Source organism: Strix uralensis, chromosome 16 (assembly GCF_047716275.1).
Source record: "Strix uralensis isolate ZFMK-TIS-50842 chromosome 16, bStrUra1, whole genome shotgun sequence".
Lineage (NCBI taxonomy): Eukaryota > Metazoa > Chordata > Aves > Strigiformes > Strigidae > Strix > Strix uralensis.
Genome location: NC_133987.1, coordinates 8,035,923 through 8,058,964, shown reverse-complemented (window position 1 = coordinate 8,058,964; position 23,042 = coordinate 8,035,923). Strand labels below are relative to the sequence as shown.

The window sequence follows — 23,042 nt, the reverse complement described above, 5'->3', positions numbered from 1 at the left end:
TAAAGCCCAAATGAATGCTGCTGACAGGCATCAGAGTGCTTAGATAAGATCCTATTATTCAGACTCATAACTTTGAGTAGAGGAAGATATCTGTAACTGAAATGTAGAAAAATAGAGATGGTAATATTCAGTTTGTCAGCTGAGTTGGTGATAGGAAGGTGTATCTCACAGTGATTATAGGATTAGAAGGTTTGCTAATACTGTTAGTAGAATGGGATTTATGGAATGACACCAATGTTAAAGGTTTGAGTGTACTAAATGCAGGATTTCATTATTTCCTAGGTGCCTATCAAGTCTAATGTGTGGGAAAATGGAGTTGCTATTATTTAAACTTGAAATCATTTCCAGGCTTCTCAGCATCAGGAGAACTATTCCATTTTGCATCATCTGTTTCTTCATTACTCAGTGATAATTTGTATTTGCCCGGGAGGATTTTCGAGAGATGAATAACACTCTCACCGAGAATTCTGAACATTGAAATTTACGCTAATTCTGTATATGGGCTGTTGTATGAAATTTAAATTATGCCTATTGCAAGCTATGACAGTACGTCTACTCTCTATCAGACAATGCACTCTACATAGTGGATTTCTTCCTGAGATGATTACCTTCTAGATTATGAGTACGTTTTATTTTATCAGCAGAACAAAGGCATCAGAGGTGATTGTAGTAAATGACACATGTTTATAAAAGTAACAGCAGCAACTGAATGTTGTTTTTCAATCGTTCCATATATTGTTTGTACATTCTTTCCAGTAGTTAATATAGCTTTTGTCTGTAGAAAGAGAATAAGTACACTGAGAAAAGATATGAATGGAAGTATAATACAGTAGTATTTAACTTCAGGATTTTTAAAATGATAATGATGATAACATAGATCTTCCCGTAGCGCTTTTGCTCTGAGAACCTTAAGTCATTGCCGACATTGCAGTGAAATTCATTGTCTGCAGATGCTCGATTCATCAGTGACATCCCATCCTTAATGCTTCTGTGATACCCTGCTCTTCTCTGTTTGGGTAAATTTCACTCACCCATGAATTTATGTCCGTAGTTCCTTACCTTATTATAAGGGAACGTGAAGCTCTGAGGTTTTAAGTGGTAGGTGTTCAAAAATAGCTACTGGTTATGAAAATGCCACATTTGGGGCTGAGGTACCTTAAATCAGCTCAATACCCTTGTGATCCTGTGATTATCCAATCACATAATAAAATATCTGCTTCACTTCAGATCCCTGCATAGGGCCCTCAGCATTTGAGCAGTTAAGGATTTCTGGGAGGTAAAGATAAAACATTGTCTGATCCAAGGAGTGAGACAGGAACATCTGTGTATGACTGTTCTAGGCCTCTGACATATCTCGAAGAAAAGAGAATCCTATGCTATTTGTATATACTAAATTTACAGCCACTTCATCCCAGCTGACTGGGATATGACTGCAGCAAAAATATGTGTGAAATAACTGTGTCAGGGTTTGTAGAACATGCACATGAAAGAAAACAGGAATAAATGGGACTGTAAGTTATATCTAGGGTAGGATTTTTGCTTCTCCTAATGTCTGCATTTTTCAAACAAGAGGTGAAGCTTGAGAATGAATAAAAATAATAATAATTTAAACTATCCCATTGTTGGCAACGTGTTGTTTGCACATCAGCTCAAACTAAGCTGCCAAATTAGGACTCGAATACAGTCATGTGAGCACTTCATTTTCTATGTGTAATTTGCCATCTCTTTTTTATTTTGACATTTTAGCTACAGTAACACAGAAGAATCTTATTTGGGATGGAACAGTCTTATAGACTTACTGCATTGCCATACTGCTGCTGTTTAAGTAGCATGATTTTGGCTTTCAACATGAAATTGCTATAAATCTTATTTTGTAGTAGCATGAAATATGATTGGGTGAAGAAAGTAATTTGATAACATGTTTTCTCAACATTCCTTCTTTCACTGTTTGCTGGTTTTATTCCCACATGTTCTGTAGTGTATTATTACCATTGGTAATGTAAGATACAGCCTCCATTTATCAAAAGCAGCTTGTAAAGGTATAAATAATTGGTGTAGAAGGATGGGAAACCAGGGATATGACCATAATAGTGTTAGGTATTTGACTACCTAAAACATGTTTTGCAAAAGCTAATAGTGAAATTACTCTTTTATTTTTTTTTTAATAGGTGTTCCCATTCCCACCCTGGCCTGGTATAAGGACTCTATTCCCCTCAGCAAGCTGGAAAATCCCCGTTACAAAGTACTACTGAGTGGTGGGCTGCGGATCCACGCGCTGCGTCCTCAGGACGCTGGAATCTTCCAGTGCTTTGCTAGTAATAAAGCTGGGGAGATACAGACGTACACCTACCTGGATGTAACTAGTGAGTCAGGAGTTGTGATAAGAGATCCATGGGTTGTCTTGTCATTTCCGTAGGTGGCCCTATGTCCGTCGGATTTCTCCACTGCTCTGTGCTCATTTAGTTTGACTCATAGAAACTTGATTTTTGTCAAGTGTAGCTGCCCAAGCTGTAAGATACCCCAAAATGCCCTCTGTGGCCTGAACACGATCTGCTGAAGCCTGTAGAAAAACTTTCCATGACATTAGGGTCTTGAGGTGGACTCTCCTATTCCGTGCTAGGAAAGGAGAACTTAGTGAAAAGGAAAAAAACAAAAGAAAGGTTAATTGTGAAATACTTTTATGTTTCCTTTATGCTTAAATAATTTAGTTCTAGTCTAATGTAATTCTGTTCTGAATTTGAGCTACTTCTTCATGATTGTACATGGTATCATTTTATCTGCCTTTTGTCTACAACTACATTTAGTAGGGGAAAGAAAGAAAGTTCAAGTTAAATGTCTCTTTTTTGGCCAAAAAGTCTGATTAAAGTGGTTTTGTTAATGAGGTACACTCTTCTCTATGGAAGAATTACAAATCCTAGTAGTCTCTTTTAACACTGATTATTAACAGGCATTTCTGTAATACTGTAACTCCTCTTCAGGAAGCTGATTTTTAGCCCAAGAGCAGTTTACACATACTGATCCTACTGGCCTCAGAAAATAGATCAGCCCCAGTTCAATATATATCTAGAAAACTGCAGAAAGAAATGTAATAAAATGCAACTGGGGGAAAATAAGAGAGAAAGAAACTTGGAAAATGTCTTGGATGAGACTCAGGTTCTAAATTCTTTTGGCTGACATTTAAGTTTCAAAGTTAATGCCTTTCTCAAGTTGCTTTTCATCTTAAAGAACTCTGTTATGAAGATGAAACAAAATAGTTTTGTTTATCTAGATTTCTCAACTTCCCCCTAAACACTCATTTTGAGCTTTATCTTCCTTTTTCTGTAAGGCATCTTACTTGTACATGTACAAGCATTGATAGATTTTTATTTTCCATGTAGGTAATAAACTGAATTAGACAATTCCTAGGAGATGAATAATGAAAGGTTACAGTCACTGCTGAAAGGTTTTCATGTATTATTGTCATGTCCTTCTCCATGATCAGCTCTATAAAATTGGATGTAAAGTAGTCCATGATAATATGTAAAGGATCTTTCTGATAGCTGATGCATTGAGTTTTTAAAATTTTTGATTCTAGACATTAAACCAGCTTTTATACAGCCTCCGGAGGACACCACTGTTACAGAGGGGACGACCGCAGTGCTAATCTGTGAAGTTTCAGGGGCTCCAAAACCTGCCATCTCATGGAAGAAAGGTAGCCAGTTATTAAGTTGTTGTGGAAAAGCTGTAATCCATGTTTTCTTGTCCATTCCTATTATTGAGATTGTGTAGATCCATTTAGTGCATATGGTTCTGCGAGCAGAGGGTTTGTTGTGGGGCTGCTGTGAGCCAGTGGCCTGGATAGATTGTAATTCTTCTTTTGGAAGAACTAGAATTGCAGTGCTTAATCCGTGCAGCCTACGTGACACTAATCATGCTGTTTTCCCCTTCTGTGTTTCAGGAAACCAGATCTTAGCCAGTGGCTCAGTTCAGATTCCTCGTTTCATTCTTCTTGAATCTGGAGGGCTCCAGATAACACCCGTTTTCCTTCAGGATGCCGGCAATTATACTTGCTGTGCAGTCAACTCTGAAGGAGCTCTGAATGCTTTTGTGATGCTGACAGTGTGGAGTAAGGATAATTCTTTGTTTAAATTCTAACTTTAATCAAGTATTAATCAGTTTTTGTTGTATGCTCAGGAAATTTTCATAAGTAATTATGCTTTTCTAGTTAATAGAGATACTTGTATGATTTAATAGGAATAATGTATCTATTTTAGGAAACCTATCACAAATACCCCTTTTGTTTGTAAAATTATGCATATAAACTTTTATATTTTGTGAAAGGAAGTGCATTTAAATCACAATTACAATTTTACTCAGGTTTTGCCTTGGTGAATTGCAAATCAGACCTTTTAAGTTGTAGATTTGGCTATTTGTAGTTGGTTTCTGCCTCCAGGAGTCTGCAGGCAGTATAGACCGGCCCATGCTGTTACTAAGGCGGTGGCTACAGATACAATGGATATGATTTCCCTCATACCTTTGTATTTCTTTGTGGCCCTGGGCGCTGTTGGAAGCCCAACCAAAGTACAGCAAACTTCAGCTAGTCTCTTAGGCTACAGATTGGCATGGCACAGGGCAACCCATGAAATGATTTTGTTCTTCACCATTTGTCTTTGATCTCTGTTTTTTCATTTCTTCTGTTGTGGAAGAGAGTCTGATCCAACATGTTCACCTGCGTTACTCCTAAGTGAGTTAAATTTAAGTGTAACGTGGTTTTTGCTACTGAAGGTGGGAGATAATGATCCTTGAGCTGGGACTAAAAATGATTGAAAACAATGAAGATGATAAATACAGAAGTGTTGTGGCCCTCTCTCCTTTCCTCTACTTGAAGTACTGATTATGCTGATGTGTGGTACATATTTGGCATTTGTTAATCCCCAAACTGTGCAAACTAAATCAGAAATATTTTCCCTTGTGAATCTGGGAATATCTGAAAGCAATACTGGCAGTAGATGTAATGTACTTGTGTCACATGGCCATCATATTTATATCTTATTGACAATATAGAGTTGGTATATATATCAGGATGTTGTAAACTGAATGATATCCAGGTGTATGGGTCAAGTACAGGAGATCCTTCCTATTAATTCTTAAACACATGGTTCTTTAATACATATAAGAGAGTTCCTGTTCATTGTACTGTATGGGAGGGGGAAAAGTGAATGTAACCTAATGTTTGTGTAGCAACAGCACCATTATAAAGCTAGAAGGCATACATAGGTACGTCGGGAGTAACGCTGAAAATTCCATGCTATTAGTGTTTGATTTTGCTGATGATTCCTTCTTGTGCATGTATGAGATATCTCAGTAGACGCTGATTATCTCTGTAGGGATTTGGGACTGATTAACATTATCCACATATCTTCTATACTCATCCTAGTTGTCTACCTGCTTCAGCTGATGCTATCTGCTCCTGCTACTGTGTGTTAAGCATAATAGAGATCTTTCACCCCGGATCTGGTTGCTGTAGTTACAGCAATTATTGTGTTCTGGGTCTCCAGGAGGTGCTTGAATAAAGATGTTCTGAAACATTTGAGTAAACAGCGTATCTTTCTTATATGAAAAATTCAGTCTACCAGAAGCTCCTCCTCCTTTAACCTCTTTCCTGGATTTGTCAAGATTGCAGGGTGCCATTTAAGTTTTCCTCTTTCTGGATAATTTTCAAGTGTATTCTTTGCACAGATTTTCTTTGTTTTTGTTTACCCTGCTGCAAACAGTGTGACTTGTTTCCTGACTCAGTGTATGTTTGGATTCATTCATAACACATTACAAACTTGCTGCCTTCTGACTTTAGGGAGTTGCCGTAGATGCTTACCACAAGACAAGCGAGAGTCAGTACAGCATTAGGACTCTTCCTACTCAGATCACTTCCGACTCAGACTCATGCCCTCTCCTGCTTTTGCTTCTCTGCACCCCACAGTGTACTACGTTTTCTTGAAACAACGGCATTAGAGGGAGGGGAGCCTTCACACCAAAGACTTGAAGAGGAATGGCCTGCTTGCTTTGAATGACATATGTTCAGTTGCCTGCTCACTGAGTGAATACCCAAGTCAAAATGCTGTAATTTCACCTGAACTATGGCTTGTGTTCCTTTCAGATCGCACTTTCATTGTTCACCCTCCTGAGGACAGCACTGTGATCAAAGGAACCACAGCCACTCTGCGATGTGAAGCAACTCATGATCCTAGAATTTCAATCAGGTTAGTGATGTCAGTTCTTGTTTGTGTGGTTTATCTGAGCTTAATTTTATAAGCTATATGAATAGCATTAGGTGAAAAGTTTCAGGACCCCAGATTTTAACACCAGGCCCCTGATTACTGCATTATAAGATTGTACGCTGTATCATTAATCATATAAATCCCATCTTCCATTTCAGCCTTATGTATTATTTACAATGAGCTATGTTCCACTTCATGACTTCAGTATAGCCTTCCATGATTTTACTGTCAAGGTTAATACACTATCAATAAAACCAACTTGTCAGAAGCTGATACTTAATGAGAGTAAAAGCCAAAGAGAAGGAATAGGGTTTCAGGAGTGTTTACACTGGTGTGCATGAAAGCCACACAAGAGATGCCCGTGTTCTTGCAAACAACTCAATAACTACGGGCTATATTCTGCTTTAACTGTGTAAAAGAAAAAACAGCATTTGTCTGAGCTATTAAAATTTGCACTAGGGCATTTAGAGGAAGCTAGGAATTTCAAAATAAATTTGCCATGAAAATTCATATAGTCTGAAAGCAACACAAATGAAAGAAAATGCAAGGAACAGCTTGGAGGGTGCTAGAAGGGTGAACTGCAGAAAGAACTTCAGAAAGAGAAATACAAGTGTAAAAATTTCATGTACAGATACTTAATTGTAAGACCATGGGCTATACACATCTCTGTGATGTGTTGGTATATGAGTGTTTTGATGGATAAGCTCTAGTAAACCTTGCCACAGCAGTTTCAAGATGTTACTGATTATGGCATTCTAATGTTGTTACAGCCTTAGCAGAGATGGACCAACACCTCAGCTATTAATTGCAGAGTATGATGTTCTAGTTTAAAATGCTGGTGAAGGTGGACTTAAGAATCTGGATATTTATGAGTACTTCACTTTTTCCATGTAAAATATATAGTATTGTTTATAAAATAAATAGTAACTTGGATGCAGTTACATTTCTCATTCTGATTGCTAATCTAGAACTTAAATTTGTAAAAGGCACTGCTCCTGAAAGTAGCTGTAGGGGCCTGTCCTTTTTAACGTGTGATTACAGAAGCTGATACCCTACAGAACAGTTCAAATAAATATATTTTGACGTTCTTATGAGTAATTAATAACTGAAACATTGTAATACTCAGGTATCTTTGGAAGAAGGACAGTGTTGTAATAAATCCATCCAGCAGTTCCAGGATCACAGTAGAGAAAGATGGAACCCTCCTCATCAGCCAGACATGGTCAGGCGACATTGGAGACTATACCTGTGAGGTCATTTCTTTTGGAGGAAACGACTCCAGAATGGCTCGACTAGAAGTGATGTGAGTATTCCATCTTAAATATACACTATGCTTGTTTCAGATACCCTTGGGCATTTTCCTAGCATTTCATTCTACGTGATCTGGGGAGTCTGTGAGTTTGATTTTTGGTTTATTTATGGGGAATTACACCTGGTTCATTCCTAATTAAACTGCCTTGAAATGTCCTTCCTTTTGCATGCTGCTATGCTGCTTGGGCTTCCACGTAACTGAAGCCTTGGAAGTTACTTCGTAGTAACTGCATCTCTCTGAACCTCTACGTGTTTGTTGAGAACTGTCAGTGTTAGGTGTATGGTTGGACGAGGTGATCTTCAAGGTCTTTTCCAACCTAGATGATTCTGTGATTCTGTGCACGTATCCATCTGGCTGGGTGATTGAGCTCCAAGGATAACCATTAAGAGGTGGTAGTCCACTTGAAGCCAGTAACAAGTGGACTGCCACAAGGGACTGTAATGGGGCATGCCCTGTTCAACATCTTTATCAGTGATCTGGAGAGGTGTTGGAGTGCATGCTCATGAAGTTTGTAAGTGGCACAAAATGGATGGGAGACAGTTGATACACTCGAGTGCAGGGCCACCATTCTGAGGGACTTAGGCTGAGAAAAGGGCCAACAGAAACCTTATGAAATTCAGCACGGACAAATGCAACGTCTGCATCTGGGGAGGAATAACCTTCTGCACTAATACAGTCTGGGCACTGACTGACTGGTAGCAGTTCTGCTGGAAAGAACCTGGGGATCTCAGTAGACTGCAGTTGAACATTAGCCAGCTGTGTGTCCTGGCATCAAAAAACGCTAACAGCATCCTGGGCTGTGTTAGCACAAGCATAGTAGATTGATGGACATGATTACCCCCCTTTTATTTGACATGTATTAGTCTACATTTGGAATACTGTCTCCTGTTTTCAAGACCAGACTGAATAAACTGGTCTGATCTCATGGCTGACCCTGCTTTGAGCAGGAGGTTGGACCAGAGACCTCCTGAGGTCTCTTCCAACCTGAATCCTTCTGTCATCCCATGCTGTAGGGCTTTCCCATAAAGCCCAGGTGCTGCACTGTGATGCCAAGGTTGTAAGAAAATGTTTTCCTCCTTTTAGTACTTTTTCTCTGTTAAACATATGTCAGAATAGCTGGTCCCTGGGCAGGCATTGCTTAGTCTTGCATTCTTTTTATGCATAGTTTTCAAGGGGAAAAATATCTTTACGAATCCCTTTCTTTATTCCTAAGTATCTTTAAAAATAAAAACAATAAAATGTTTAAAATGCAGTTCAATTCTGAAAAAGGATTATAAAAATGTCATTACGGGGTTCCATATTTTCTATTTCTGTCATTCCACTGGGGTGAAGTGCACTTCCATTTTATTTTTATCACTAAAAGCAACAACTGTGGTTTTGGTACATGTGTGGAGCAGATCAAATAAATAAGAAGGTAATGTTTTATGTAGACTTTTTTTTTTTTTTCATTTATTTGAGTAGTGCCGCATGCTTTAATTTAACTAAAATTGCATCTGTTTCTGCTGGTCATGCCTGATCTCTCTGAGAAGATGGCAACTTTTGCTGTTGGCAGTGTAATGAGTTCACCTCTGAGATTTGCTATGCAGAGAGCTGTTTGATACAGCATTATTCTGCCAGTGCCAAGGCTAGATCAGATGCCCGTTTTCAGAGAGCGGTCATATATTCTTTCTCTAATTAAGCACTCCTCAGCTCTCCTCCCGGAGTGCATTTTACTGCTGGTTTGAATCCAAGAGCAGAAGACAATTCAAAAATATATTGCTACTATATAACCGTACTTGCTTTTCTCTGAGGCGGTTTTGAATGGAGGGCACAAAATTATGGAGTAAAGACTGAAAAGAATCTTAAAACCCAGACTTTGAAGCAAAGATGTAAATACATGCTAAACACTTCAGCAGTCTGACCATTTCTTAACATTAATAGCAAAAGATGCCCTATGCAACCCAGTACAGCACAGTGGATGTATTTACTTGAAGTTCCCCATTGACCAGTGAGGAACAGTTTTATACTCTGTAAAATTCAGGCTAGAAGTTAGCTGGGAGAGGCACATCTTGTGTACATTGCTGAAGCTGTCTTTCTTGCACCCCAGCTTGTTCCAGTTGTGTTGGCTGGCTCTCCCTGCGCTGGGACTGGCTCTTAATCCTGTATCTCTGATTCCTCCGATGTTCTGTTGCTGATCAACTATTGCCTGTTTTTCCTGGAGGAATTAAAGACATATATCAGACCCACTCTTTTAGAGGACTTCAGTAACTAATAAGTCACTCAATCATACCTTGAATTGTGACATTTTATTTCAAAGTAGTGCTGCAGGTAGTGCAATAATGCCAAAAACCATTGCATTCCTTTGCAGCTTTCATCATTATCATTTGGCTCAGCAGCACAAATCTGTGAGAAATAGAGATACATGGTACAACAGAAGTGAAATGAAGAAGAAAATATGTGAAAAGGAAATGTCTGAAGTAAAGCTTAAATTAAATTCTAGCTCGTATACAAATGACAGATCTATAACATTCCCTGTTCTCCCAGATAATTCTCTTGTGCAGAACATTAACAAACAGGGCATGTACATTCCCATCGATGAGCACTTACACATCAGCGCCTTGAGTAGCATTAATGTCAGACAAATGTTCAGAGGAGGCCTATCAACCAATTGCAGACTGGAGCAGTCTACCAACAGATCATATCATAGCTTACCTAGCTTCATCTGACAACTCCAATTGTCTCACCACATTTTTTTCCCCCAGGGACCAGCATGCCCCTCCTCTACCTCTAGGCACGTCAAGAGAAATTTCCAAAGGCACAAATAAGTTTGTTACTGATTTCTATTCAAAATGATTCAATTCAAAACCATTGACCTTCAGGGTGACCTTCAGTTATTTAATCTCTGAGTGGTCTGGTTTTCTAATCTGTGAAAAGTAGGAAAGAAAACTTTTTCTTCCTTTGTTTTCCCTTGTTGGAAGACGGGCTTGGGGAAAAAGGTACTGTTTCTTGCTAGAAGAATATCCACTGATAGCACAGCATGGTATACATTGGTGGTGCAAGCAGGATGGATAATTTTTCTCAGCGTGTCTATGAAGAAATAAAATATTTGAAAAGGAAAGCCAGAAAACTAATGAAGAACTTGCTAAAGTGCAGCCAAAGGTTACCTTGCTCATCAATTTTGTACTGATGGTACTTGGGCACAGAAACTAATTGCTAGTCAAGATACTCTATTCATTCATTTGTCTTCCCTCTAAATGTGTTTATTCTTCATGTACATCACTTGATTTGATTTGCATGAGGTAAAACATTTGCGAGTGATGTTTCTCTTTTGCAAGAGATAGATTTTAATTTTGTACTTTTTTTTTTTTCTCTCCTAGCAGAGCTTCTCAACTGCAAATACAGAAACATTTGCAGGTCTTTTGATGATGAGCTTGTGCTTCTTGTGCATTCCTCCAAGTCACAGGATTTGATCCTGAAAATAATTGTATGTTATGAAACATCCCAGCTTCATTTAGCTTACTTTTATAGTCCTGTAAATACCATACTGAAATACATATACAGGAAAAAACGCTTGTTCCTAAAGCTGCATAAGCTGAGTTATCACAATGTATCACTCACCTGACGGGGAAACTGTGCTGATTTCAGCTCAAAGTATCCTGAGGATTCTCAGTATATATAAAATATGCAGACTTACCACTATCTACTCCTGATGATACCTGCTGCTTAATATCAGCCTGTCTGCAGTCCATACTAAAGAGTCTCTTTGTTGTATGAATATGACAGAAAAGTATGGTAATGCTGCATTGTTGGAAAATCAAAGTCCTGTACAAGCCTCTGTTATGTCACAACATATAGTAAAATTTTTCCGGCTCTTTCTCTATGCAAAAATTTGGGGAGGACAATGTAATACAAAAATAGACAATTTATTCCTGGCAGCAAGTTCATCTTCTTTCAGTTCTCTTTCATCAAAGAAAGAACTATTATTGTTCTGTCTTCTTCAAAAGCAGGAGAGGGGAGCTAACCACTTATAATAAAACCCAGTAGGCTGTCAAGAATGCACAGTATTGCCTTTGTCAATCATTTATACATGAATTTTGATAACCTTTTTAATAGAGCATTTGTAATTGCTACTTCCTCCAATTTCTTCCCAATATATCCCATAAAAAACCAGCTTGATTACTAAAAATTAAAATCAGTAAGACCAATGCAGAGTAACAAATCAAAATGATGTCTCATTACAAACTTATTTTCATATGGATCCCATATCCCTTGATTCCAATAGCCCTTCTCTTTTCCTTTCTGCAGGGAGTGTAAACAGGAAGGATGTCCAACTTGAAAATACATTACTCCTTCCTCACTAGAAAGAAAGTTTCTATTTATTTTTCCAAGCTCTCTATTAAGATGTCATCCAAGAAGGTTCAGTGCTGAGTCTAAAGGCACTTGATGCTCAAAAGAGAAATACCACCCAGAAATACTCTTGGAAATACGTTTTTGTCTGTTCATCATTGAAGGTATATCAGAAATGTAGGTGTTTTTAGCAAAAAGAAAGTACAAAATTCAAAAGCCTTTCCCAAGTTGTCTGTAGATTTGAGCTTGTGGTGACCACCAAAATGAAATGGGAAATAAATCTGTGCACTCTGGGACTTGGCAAGTCTTTAATTTCAAAAATCCACCTCGTTATAGGCCTGCGAGAGACAAAAAGCCTCAAAACTCCTGGATGCCTTGCAAGAAATCCTTCCTGTGTTTAGAAATTGGAGAGGATTCTTTTGCAAGAGAAACTGGGAAGTCCTGAGCAACAGATGACATGTTTCTTAATTTAAAACATGATAAACTTTTATGAGCAAAGCCATCAGGGCTGAGCACTTTGTTAGGTTTCCTGCCTCAACTTCGTACCACGTTATCAGGTCTAGCAGATGAACCACCTGCTCTTGGGTAAAACTTGCATGGTGGACCTGATTTAGGAAATCATTTATGAAATAGGAGCGGGGCTTTTTATAAACTGACAAGAAAACTTATTTAATCTCCCTTGACTTTTTAGTAATCCCCTCTTCAGTCACAGTCTCTCTAATTACCTGCTGTTGGACCATTTTTCTCAGAAATCTCTCCAAACCATGTCTGGTTTATTTCCCTCAGCAAATAGTCTGCTTTTAGCTAATTTTATAAAATACTCTATGTGTTTGCTGAGTGAATTTTTCAGCTGCCCTCTGGCAGTGATGAGCTGACTCAAAACATTAGGGTTTCTGTTTTGAACATGTATCATCTGCAACTGGCTAATATTTCTCTCCTAGATTGTCACAATGACTTCATGTTCTTTTCCTGCAAATCTGCTGTTTTAATTGCTTTGTCAGAGTCCCCTCAGGTCACCTTGGTGGCTATGCCATTAACCCTGGGCTTATCTATCAATTACAGATTTTAAAGTGGCCATATACATATTTTTCTATCATACAAAGTAAGTTATGGAAAACTTGCCTCCATGCAACTCTTCAGCATTAGAGGAGTGAGGTCTTAACATACCCTATATTGAAAAACCTTCACATATTTCCTGCTTTGGCCTTCAGTGAACAAAAGAAAGATAATAGTGTTGGAATTAAACTTCTAGTGTCCGATCAAGGGCTGTTCTGTGCCCTGTGTCCTAAACCTCATCTAGTTTCTTGGTCTATCAGAAGTTGAGCATTTCTAGTCTGAGGTCCTTCTCATCCTGAAGAAGGGTTGAAATTGCCATTCCCTGCAATGATTTCTTGGATGTTAGCAGCATGGAAAAGTAATTCTCTTAAAGGGGAAAAAAGAAGCAATTATCTCTTTTGGGAACGTGAATATTCATGATGGTGGTACAGGTCTCATTTATCATCCCTTTCACACAGTATGTGGTAGCAAATGAGAAGGAGACAAAGTGTAAGTGCTTGCTAGAGTATGAATTACTATTTATTAATCTCTGCTTTTGTATACCACAAAGAGAGAAGTACACTTCTGTGCTGAAATGTCTTTGTAGTTTTAAATATTTATTTCCGTCCAGGTGTGTTTCTTAGGCACTTGTTATGTCTGCCTTGAGGGATTTAAATCTGCAAGCACCATCTGTTGCTGTTCAGTGTGGACACATATGGCTAAAGAATATGATATTAGTGGAGATAGGTGTACTGTATCGCGGCTGCAGCTCATGCTACTCAATCTCTGTCTGAACAGAAAGTGCCCATTTCCTTCGTGCTGACTGATTACTATTTTGTGTCAATCTAAGAGAATAATCAACTAAACCCAAATCATAAGCAATAAAATCAGTTTGTGCTTTAAGAAACATGAAAAAGGAAGTGTTCCCTCTCCTCCAAAAGTCTTCTGAAGCTTGTACACTAAGAAAAAGAGACTGAGCTGTAAAGTCTTTCTTAGTCATGTAGCCTCTGTCCTCAAATGAACTGTTAATTCAGCCCTTCTGAATGTATGGGGAAAGAAGATTAGCAAATGCACACCCTGAAAATATCATTAATATATACCAGGAGTGTTTATTTAGCTCCCAGAAAACTAGTTACACAGAGATAAGTTTGCTGTGAGCTCCCCCTCAGCCATCCCTGCTACACTGCTCCCTGTGTGACTATCATCTTCTGGAAGAAGCTGAAGCCACAGCCCATCTCTGAGCTCTTCCTCACAAGGCCTGGTGATAAATGAAGTGGGGACTGGGACTTCTGTGAGCCATGTCACAAGATGTTTCACTCTCTTTCCTTTGGTAATTTCCTGTGCCAGCTTAATCACAAAACCACTTTTCCAACCAGCTTGCTTAGGACGTAATGATAAATTGTAGTGGACGTTTAATGTTTATCTTAATTTAATGTTTCATTCAAAATTAAGTAACACACTCCTGTAGTCCCTGGGTAAATGGCCATATCTTAAACACCCACTCCACACTTCTCAAATGACAGGCTTATTCTGCCATTTGTCTTGCAGGCCAGCTGCTCTCCTACTGTGTTTCCAGGTCCCCCTCTTCCCTAAAGTTGTTTATCCAAAATTTTGCAGTGCTGTGTTCAAGATCTGCTTCCCCTGGGCCCATACATACTCTCTCCTGTGCCTGATGTTTCTTCTAGCCCAAAAGTGACCATGTCTTAGCTGTCTGTGCATCAGAAATCTGGAGCCTGGCTCGTGCATGCCCAGCTCTAAGTGAGAATATAGTCAGCCTAAACTCCTCTTAATCAAGTCATCTTGAGCAAGTGATTTAATGAAGTTAAGATCTGAATCACACCCTGAGGTGTCATTCCGTGTTTACTACAAAAAGAGCCTGGGGTCACCATGCTGCTAATTTGGTTAGGCGTTTAAAGTCAAATGAGACGAGACAAGACTTTGAGTCTCAGGTTTAGCCTTAGGAAACATCAACCCTTCTAGCCTAGAGAGAGTTGGGCAGATGAGTGTCTTCCACTTGTGTTGTCTCATTATCTGTGTGTTTTTCTTACCACTCTTTAGCACTTTCAGCAACCTTTTTGGGGGGAGCTAACTCAACAGGGTGTAGCCATCGTAAACATGTAAACAAAAACCTTCACAGTTTTAACAGAAAAATAATAAAACTATTGTCTCGCTCTCCATATGTTCCTCAATCTTTCAGCAGAAACCCAAATCTGGGACATATTTATTGTCTGGCTTAAAGCCAGAGTGTCTATTTACTTTTCTGAGTGGCTAAGGAGTTGCGGTTTTTAAATAACTGTAAGCCTTCAGTAGCATGATCCATTACAACCAGAAATTACTGTTTTTAAATTAAGCATGTGAAGTACCCTTGTGGCTTTCTGCTCTGGCCGGAGCAGATTGGCAGTGGTGCTGGCTGAGGAAGGGTTACTCTCAGCTTTCCTGGGGAGGAGCAGGAGATTGAATGGGTAGAAAACTGGTCCTCCTTGTTTTTCCTTTGCTCTGAGATCCTTGTCCTCCTTAGGAACCAGGATGATAAAGAGCAGATATCAGGCTCAAGTATAATGGCTGAAGGGCTCTTATCACTTAATACAGAGCAGCATTTAAGAGATGCAGCAGAATTTAGTTTTCTTATTGCACCATGCAGCCTCTGACTTGCAGCCAATGAGTACAAATTAAATGTTTTTCCACAAATTGCCTTTGTGTAGAGAAATTACACGTTTTAATTGAGCTGCTGTTTTATTTTTGTTTTTTAATGTGTCATTTTGTATTTCCATGGGGTTTCTGCAGGCGTTTTCACTACATTTTCTGCTTGGGTGCTTCCAAAAAAATCCTTATTATAGGAAGGAAAGATTCTACCCATGACAGGATAAGCCTGAATCCGCGAGTAAATCAAGCTGTTCTGTAGCCTAAGAATACATATGGTAATTTTGATTAGTAGCTCTATATGGATAGTGTCAATGTCTTCTGCTTCCTTGAGTATGAAAAATTCCATGTTAAATCATATCTCCCATGTGTTTTACTGTTTATATGTATTACTGCTGTCACATTGCTAGGACATCATCATAAGAAGGGGAAAAAAGTGAGAGGGGAAATTTATTGACCAACTTGTCTCAATCAAAAACAGTATGAAAATTGGCTTTTTTCCACATTTAGCAACATTTCCATTAACTGTTCTAAGCATCAGCCTTGGGACTTTCAGCATAAATTATTTTTTTTCCAAATAGGATAAAATTGTGAAGAATTCAGACATGTCTTTCATTTATTTAATTGTACAATAGCTGCTGGTACTTTTATATCTATCATCATATGAGTCTGATCTCGTGTGCCTTTAACTGTCTGTAAGACTCTAGTTGAATGAAATGTAGATTGATTTTTCTGTGCTGTTTTTTCTCCCTTTCTCTTAACAGTGAGCTCCCTCATTCCCCTCAGAATCTTCTGGCCACTCTAAATTCCTCATACAGCCGCAGTGTGATGCTCTCCTGGGTGCGCCCCTTTGATGGAAACAGCCCTGTTCTATACTACATGGTCGAGCTCTCTGAGAACAGTGAGTAAAGTCAAATCTGTTTCAACCTCATGTTCTTCTTAATTATTCAGCCTTCTTTCAGACTCATCTTTTACTGGAGCTACTAACAAAATGTTACTATTTGTTAAATGAGAGACTGTGTGCACGAAGGGGAAGCCCTGGGTTTTGCACACAACTATTCTCACGTTGGAAGAGTTAAACAATGAAAAGAGGCCTGAGAAGGTGGAATTGTTATACAGGAAAGCTTTAGTTCCGCCTCCAGCATTGTCAGAGAGACTTGAGGCACAACAACTCATCCCTCAGTGCTTCTATTCAACATCCATAAAATAGCAGTAGTCATATTTTATTTCTTCCCATTGTTGTCTTTTGTTCTGGTTTTACAGATATCTTGATGCATTCAGAGCCCCAATTTCACCTGAAAAATGTAGGCAGGATGATAATATAAGGAACTGATGGTCTGTCAGAGGAACAAACTTGGGTGTCAATAGGAGTTACTATATGGAGTATTTAATAGGAGTTATCTGTATATGGGTTCATATATTTTCTCTGCTTTCCCTAGGTTATCATTTTACGCCCTTCTTTTAAGTAGGTGGTTGAGGATGCTTAACCGTAAGATGCCCAAATATATTCATGGGTTACAAACCTGCTCATTGTGAATTGCCACTTCTCACAGTTTTTTCACGCTGTATGTCTGGTCCTTTGTGGCTCTCAGTCTGCAAGGTTATTCAGGGACATTGCTAATGCCTCTTTAGGAGTTGATGGAAAGATGAGGTTATATGGAAATCGGTCACCTTGGCAATACTTTCTAATCGCTATCACCCTAGGAGCTGGAAATCCAAGCCTAACAATTGATTCTTGATGAAAAAATTAAGAGCATCGCTTTTTCTGACAAGTGGAAATTAGCCACTGCATAACTGAATGTGAAACAGTCCTGATTTCTGATTATCTAGCGAGTAGCGTTTTGTTTCGCCACACAGAGAGCTTGAGATGAAACTTGAGCTTCAGATCACATATAACCCTTTTGCTTTGCAGGCTGGAGTGCATAACATTTCAGATGTGGAGGTCCCAGAACTGGTGATCTTGGCATCTGTTAAGCAAAGTGCAGTTTTCTAATCCTAGCAGAAATCCCAAGTCGAGCCCAGGACTGTTGTCCTTAAAACAGTTCTTTTTGAGCAAAGACTCTTGATCTTTTTGTAACAAATGACTGAGAAAACTCAGCATTCTTCACTCACCTCCCCTCTCTATGTTTTTATCACCACCTTCTTTTTTATTTTTACTCTTCTCTCCTTCCCCTCCTGTTGACTACAGGCCAGTAACTGCCTTTTTGCTTTTCCTTACCCGTTCTTTCACCTGAGGACGTTATCCTTGTGTTTCGTGTTTCCCCGTGGCTTTGACAATGACAAGCTAATGAAGTCCCAGTCTGGGAACATGATGCAAAGGTACTAGAGCTGTATTTACATAGAGACAGCGCAGAGCTGGCAGAACGTATGCACTTGGGTCCTGTGCTGGGCTGCATTGATTGGGAAGAGTCACTAAAAGAAAAGGCAGTGCACTCCGTGCCAGGAGAATTCTGAAAGGTCTTAAAGTGCCTTTCTAGCAAGGATGCTTTGCAGTTGTTCTAGCATAGGAACAGGGTAAATGTGCCATCGTTTTGAAAATGCTATAATTCATTCACTGAAATTTGTAGAAGACTCAGCAAAAATCAACAGCAACTCTCCAGAAATCATGCAGACAGTCCCTCAGAACTCCACAGGATCCTGTGAACCCTTGCTCACTCTGTGATAGATCCAATAATTTTGGCTGATGGCATTGCAATCTACCACTGAGCCTTATTATCACAAATCACAGATATATGTACTTCAGCAAGCTAGCAGGTGCAAAAACCAAACACAGACCAAGTTTGTTGTGAATTGAGCATCTTAACTCCCAGAAATATTCTACATCTTGCTGTCCTTTCAGTTTTCATCTTAATCTTTAATTTGCTTTTATGTACAATGTCTCAATGGCTACTCACAGAAGTAGGACAGGGAGGAATCTAAACCCTTGAATATTCCACTGCTGCTGTGTTCTCTCCTTTCATATATTATTGCTCAGCTTTAGAGATGCCAACTGAACAGTAGAACGATGTCAACAGTGACTGTGGTTGGAAAGCTGACTTTAATGTCTGTATATTGTCACTGTCTTGTTTTGGTTTTTATTTTCTTGAAGTGTTTGTTTTTCAGAGTTATTTTGATCTCAGTAGTGTTAATATTTAGTTTCTCCAGACCTCCTACTCCTTTGGAAAACACCATCTTTCCTTTGTTCCCACCCATCCCAAGTGATGTTTGTGAACGAACTGACATTTGATCTCGTGTAGGTATAGTTTTGTCTGCTACAACTGTGCAGAATCTCTCTTTGCTTTTCAAAGAAAATTTTCTTTCAGGTTTTCTGTTGGTCCTGTTTGTGCTGCAGAAAGAGCAGCTGTCAAGGAGTCAGGTGTCTGCCCTCCGTGAGCTCATCTGCTTGCATCTGCAGCTCTCTCACTGTCAGCAGCAGTGCAATATACTTAATATCCTAATCCCTGTTTGCTTTCATACATATAAAGGTTAGGGAGGGACATCAGAATTGTGATTTCTTTTCCAGTTAGCAAAGCTGCAGCAGAGACTTTGTTCTTAGTTCTGTGGAGTTTTAATACATGGGTTGCGCTTTGCAGTCACAGGTGCCAAAACGTAGCCTAGTTTAGTTCATTTTTTTTAGCTGTTTTGCTTTGAATAATTTTCTAATAGCTTTAGGATCCATTGTACGTTTTGAAGCAGGTACCATAAATGAATACATAATAACAGTATCTGTTTCAGAGAAATAGCTGAAGAGGGTTCAAAATAATGAGCGTAAATTTCAGGGGACTAATTACTAGCTGCATTAGGGAGAGGCGTGTCACTCCACCTGGCATGGATTAGAACTCCTTTTCATTAATATCAATTCAGTAAAGAGATATAAAAACTTTATTTTAATTAGAGGAAAAAACAGTGGCAGATCGTGCACATAAATTGCTGGAAATATGAACGACTAGTCACCTAATTTTTAAAATGAATGTATTTGGCACAATGCAATAATTCTCAAATTACAAGTATTCACAGTAGACCATGTCTGTGGGTGACTTGAGGCATATGGCCTTAAACATTTGGGGGCAAATTTATAATCTAATTTGAAAAACACAGTTCCAGGGAAACACAGTCATTAAGTATTCCTGCCCACACAGCCAGAAAAGTGAACCTTAATTTGAAATAGGATTTTTGAATAAATAGTACCATGCATTGCTGTCACTTGCTCTAGTACAAGTTTTGGATGTTTCATGACCTGTTTAGCCCTGTTGCAATATACCTAGGAATTCCAACGAAGTATCTTCATGGATTTAGAAGGAAAGGGGTTATGCTTATTTTATTCCAAAGAGGCTTAGATTTCAGGGGTTAATCAAAAAATATTCTGAATGGTCTTTTAACTGAAGAAATTAATTAATACTTAAAGAATTCTGCTGAGTACAATTAAGATAAAAGCCCATTTTTGTTTTATTGTATTCTGGGATATCTATGTTGTGTGATGTAATGATATAACTCAGATTAATCACATAGTGCCAATAAGGAGATAATAAAAGCTCCTATGAAAAGCATCTATACATGCTTAAGTTAAAGCCTCTGAATTGTCATCCTGAATTTGGTAGTAATATTCAAATGATAAAAATTGAACACATTGATAAATCTTTGCAATAATCAAAGTAAAACTGTGTTGTTTGTTATGACTGTGACTCAGATCTATATACAATAGTGTTAAAAGACACTTTTTCTCAGGCCATTGGTAGACCTTGTTGAGATCCTACCAAACAAAAGATGAACCATTCAATTTTTATTTGAACTTTTTTTTGATATCATATTATCACAAAGATTTGAAAGATGAATTCAGTAAACTCCAGCAGTACAGCAAATTCCAATACTACCATCTATGTGAAACCCCCCGGAGAAGGAAGGACATGAAACGTACTCCAAACCTGCAAAAATCGGTTTTCTGCAACAGATCTAATCTGTAATATCAAATTAGAAATTATTTTTGAGGAATTTGCAATTAATGCATGAATTGTAAGGTAGATAGGGAAATATAGAAGAAATGCCTCTTGGTGAGTAACCATTTTTATTAAATGCATCACAGGTGCATCCAAAAATTCTTGGCAGAACAAAAGTAATTTCTAAAAAACCCAAATCACATTGTAAACTAGAGAGTAGCCTGTAAGATTCTTTGTTTCCAATAAATTTACTTGGAGAGGTAATCAGAGTTAATTCAAAATACCTAATATCCTTAAGACGGTAGACAGCTAAACATGGAAGTTTTTCAGACAGTGGCAATTACAGTGGAAGAGCAAGCAAGCAAAGCCCAGAGTACATTCTGGGCAGCTTAAGTTAAATGAAGGATTAGCACAGTCTGTTCAATCTAACAGAGGCTTATTTAATAGTATGACCTGGCAAGTCTTTTGTCACCATGGAGCTTCTCCAGACTTCTTGGGACAGGAGAGTGACAGTCATCCCTGGAGAAGAGAGTCAGTGCTGAAAATTTTATGGCATGTTTTCGATGTCAGAATTGCTCTTCTATACAGTAAAACAAGCTTCTGTACAATTCTGGGGTTTATTGCGTGTTTAAGGAGGGAGAACAGCCTTTCGAAATGTTTAGTTTATTGATTGTCAAAAAAAAGACTTGACATTTAAATTTTAAAGATACTCTGCACACTCACTGTATCCACTGCTCCATGAGCGAACAAATCCTCCCCAAACCACTTTCCTTTAGGAATCAGAGTGCCCAGGAGATGAATAGGCTTTGTTTATATTAGTTTTCAGTTTAATCTCTCTTCCTGCCAGATCTTTTATCTTCCACCAGGAGAGGAAAAAGAATTAATAAAGTATTCTACAGATGCAGCATATAAACAGAGCAAAGCCCCAAGGTGCTGAAGAGATTAATAGGCCCTGTTGTTGAATCAAACTGCTCACTACATTGAGCTGCTTGGGTTAAGCACTCTCAGGTGGTGTTTACACTAGCAGTAAACAAACAAAATGCTCTAGGAAATGGACCACTACCCAAGTAGCTCATACAAGGGTATTTCACTCTTGTTGGTGTCTGCTCTTCCATTTTCCTCAGGAAGACGCTTCAGGCAATGTATTGTCAGCCATACCTTCACTTCAGCTTACCTTGATTTGTTGTTGTGCTCTCTCGCTGTAACAAGATGAAGAGTTGTTTGTGAAGTCTCAAGAGAAGGTTGATAAAATTCAGAAGGAACTAAGGTGCAAAAAACTCCTAACCAATGCTTTTCTAGATAGGTGTGCTTCCTCTAAGGTTTTTCTAAAAGAAGTTCAACATTCAGCTAAGATGAATTGCCATCAAGATCTTGCAGCTGAAGTGACTGCCGGTAAATCATCAACAACTGGCGAGGACAGAACTTGACTGCTGTGGAAATGTCCCTCTCCAGCATTCCCAGTATTCTGTTGTCAGTTTTCCTGTTAAAAAGACTTTGTTCTCGGAAAGCTGTTACTGGAATAAATATATTTTGAGTAATTCAAAGATGCAGTGTTCATAGCCCAACTGGCATCACACCCTAGAGGACTTAAACTTGCTAAGGAATCTGCCAAAAAAGCACTAAATTAGTGGTTTACATCTTGGTGTGAAGTTTAGCAGCCTTCCACATTTGGGACATCTCATCTTCATTTTCAGGCAGACGTCTAGGTGACCTGCCAGGAGCCACAGTGCACTTCTGATGAGCAACATACACAGATATGTTGCCAAAATCTACAGCTAGCTCCTCAGTAATTTCCAGAAGTGTTAGTAATTTTGAGCAGGGAGCATGAAAACAGCTGGTATTATTTAAAAACTGAACAAATCTTTAAATTGGCTGATTCCATTGCTGTACTGTTGCAACACAGACCAAATGTCACCTCGCCCTGACTATTTCAGTCATGACTTCAGGGAGAATATGTGACACCAGGCTATGAAGAAAAGAAGTCAGGATATTTAATTTTCAACCTGTTTCATTTCTGACCTCTTTGAAAACTTGAAAATGTAATTTGGGCATCAGAGGAGCTCGGTATGTCAAGTATGTGAACTGACAATGAGGGTTTTATAGTGCTGCCAGGACTGTTTATACCAGGGAATCTTCCTAGGAAATGATTAGACCGAATGCCATATACTATCTCTAGAAAAAAAATTGCAGACATGTAGAATCCGCAGCAGAAGCTTTCTCAGGTCTTACAGCAAAGGGCTGATTTGGCAGAGACAGTCACGCTTCTACACCTGCTTGCAAGCTGGGTAGGAAGATATTCCAAACTGACTGTGAATTTCATTACAGTCCTTCCACCAGAGCCACTCATGGGTGTGGTGTTGTAATGGCCTGCCAAACAGATGGGTTGTGAAATACACAGCCCATCTGTCTTTATCATGCTTGTTTCCTCTTTTATTAAAATGTTAATGAATATAGTTTTTATTTATTATGCCATGACATGTGCAGCATCACTTTCCAGTAGACAAATGTGCAATCTGCATAACCGTGTGGGCTGACAGGAAGGTTTCTTTGGCTGAAAAGAAA

General features: G+C 38.7%; 1 protein-coding gene across 4 annotated transcripts in view; it reads left to right on the top strand.

Annotated features, from left to right (window-relative positions):
* Positions 1-23,042, top strand: part of SDK1 (sidekick cell adhesion molecule 1) — a 417,651-nt gene that overhangs the window by 271,634 nt on the left and 122,975 nt on the right. For all 4 annotated transcript variants that reach the window (XM_074886027.1, XM_074886028.1, XM_074886029.1 and 1 more), the window contains 6 exons: positions 2,169-2,363; positions 3,575-3,691; positions 3,938-4,105; positions 6,134-6,236; positions 7,381-7,557; positions 16,332-16,468. In XM_074886027.1, coding sequence (XP_074742128.1) covers positions 2,169-2,363; positions 3,575-3,691; positions 3,938-4,105; positions 6,134-6,236; positions 7,381-7,557; positions 16,332-16,468 — 897 coding nt within the window. The remainder of the gene's footprint in view (positions 1-2,168; positions 2,364-3,574; positions 3,692-3,937; positions 4,106-6,133; positions 6,237-7,380; positions 7,558-16,331; positions 16,469-23,042) is intronic.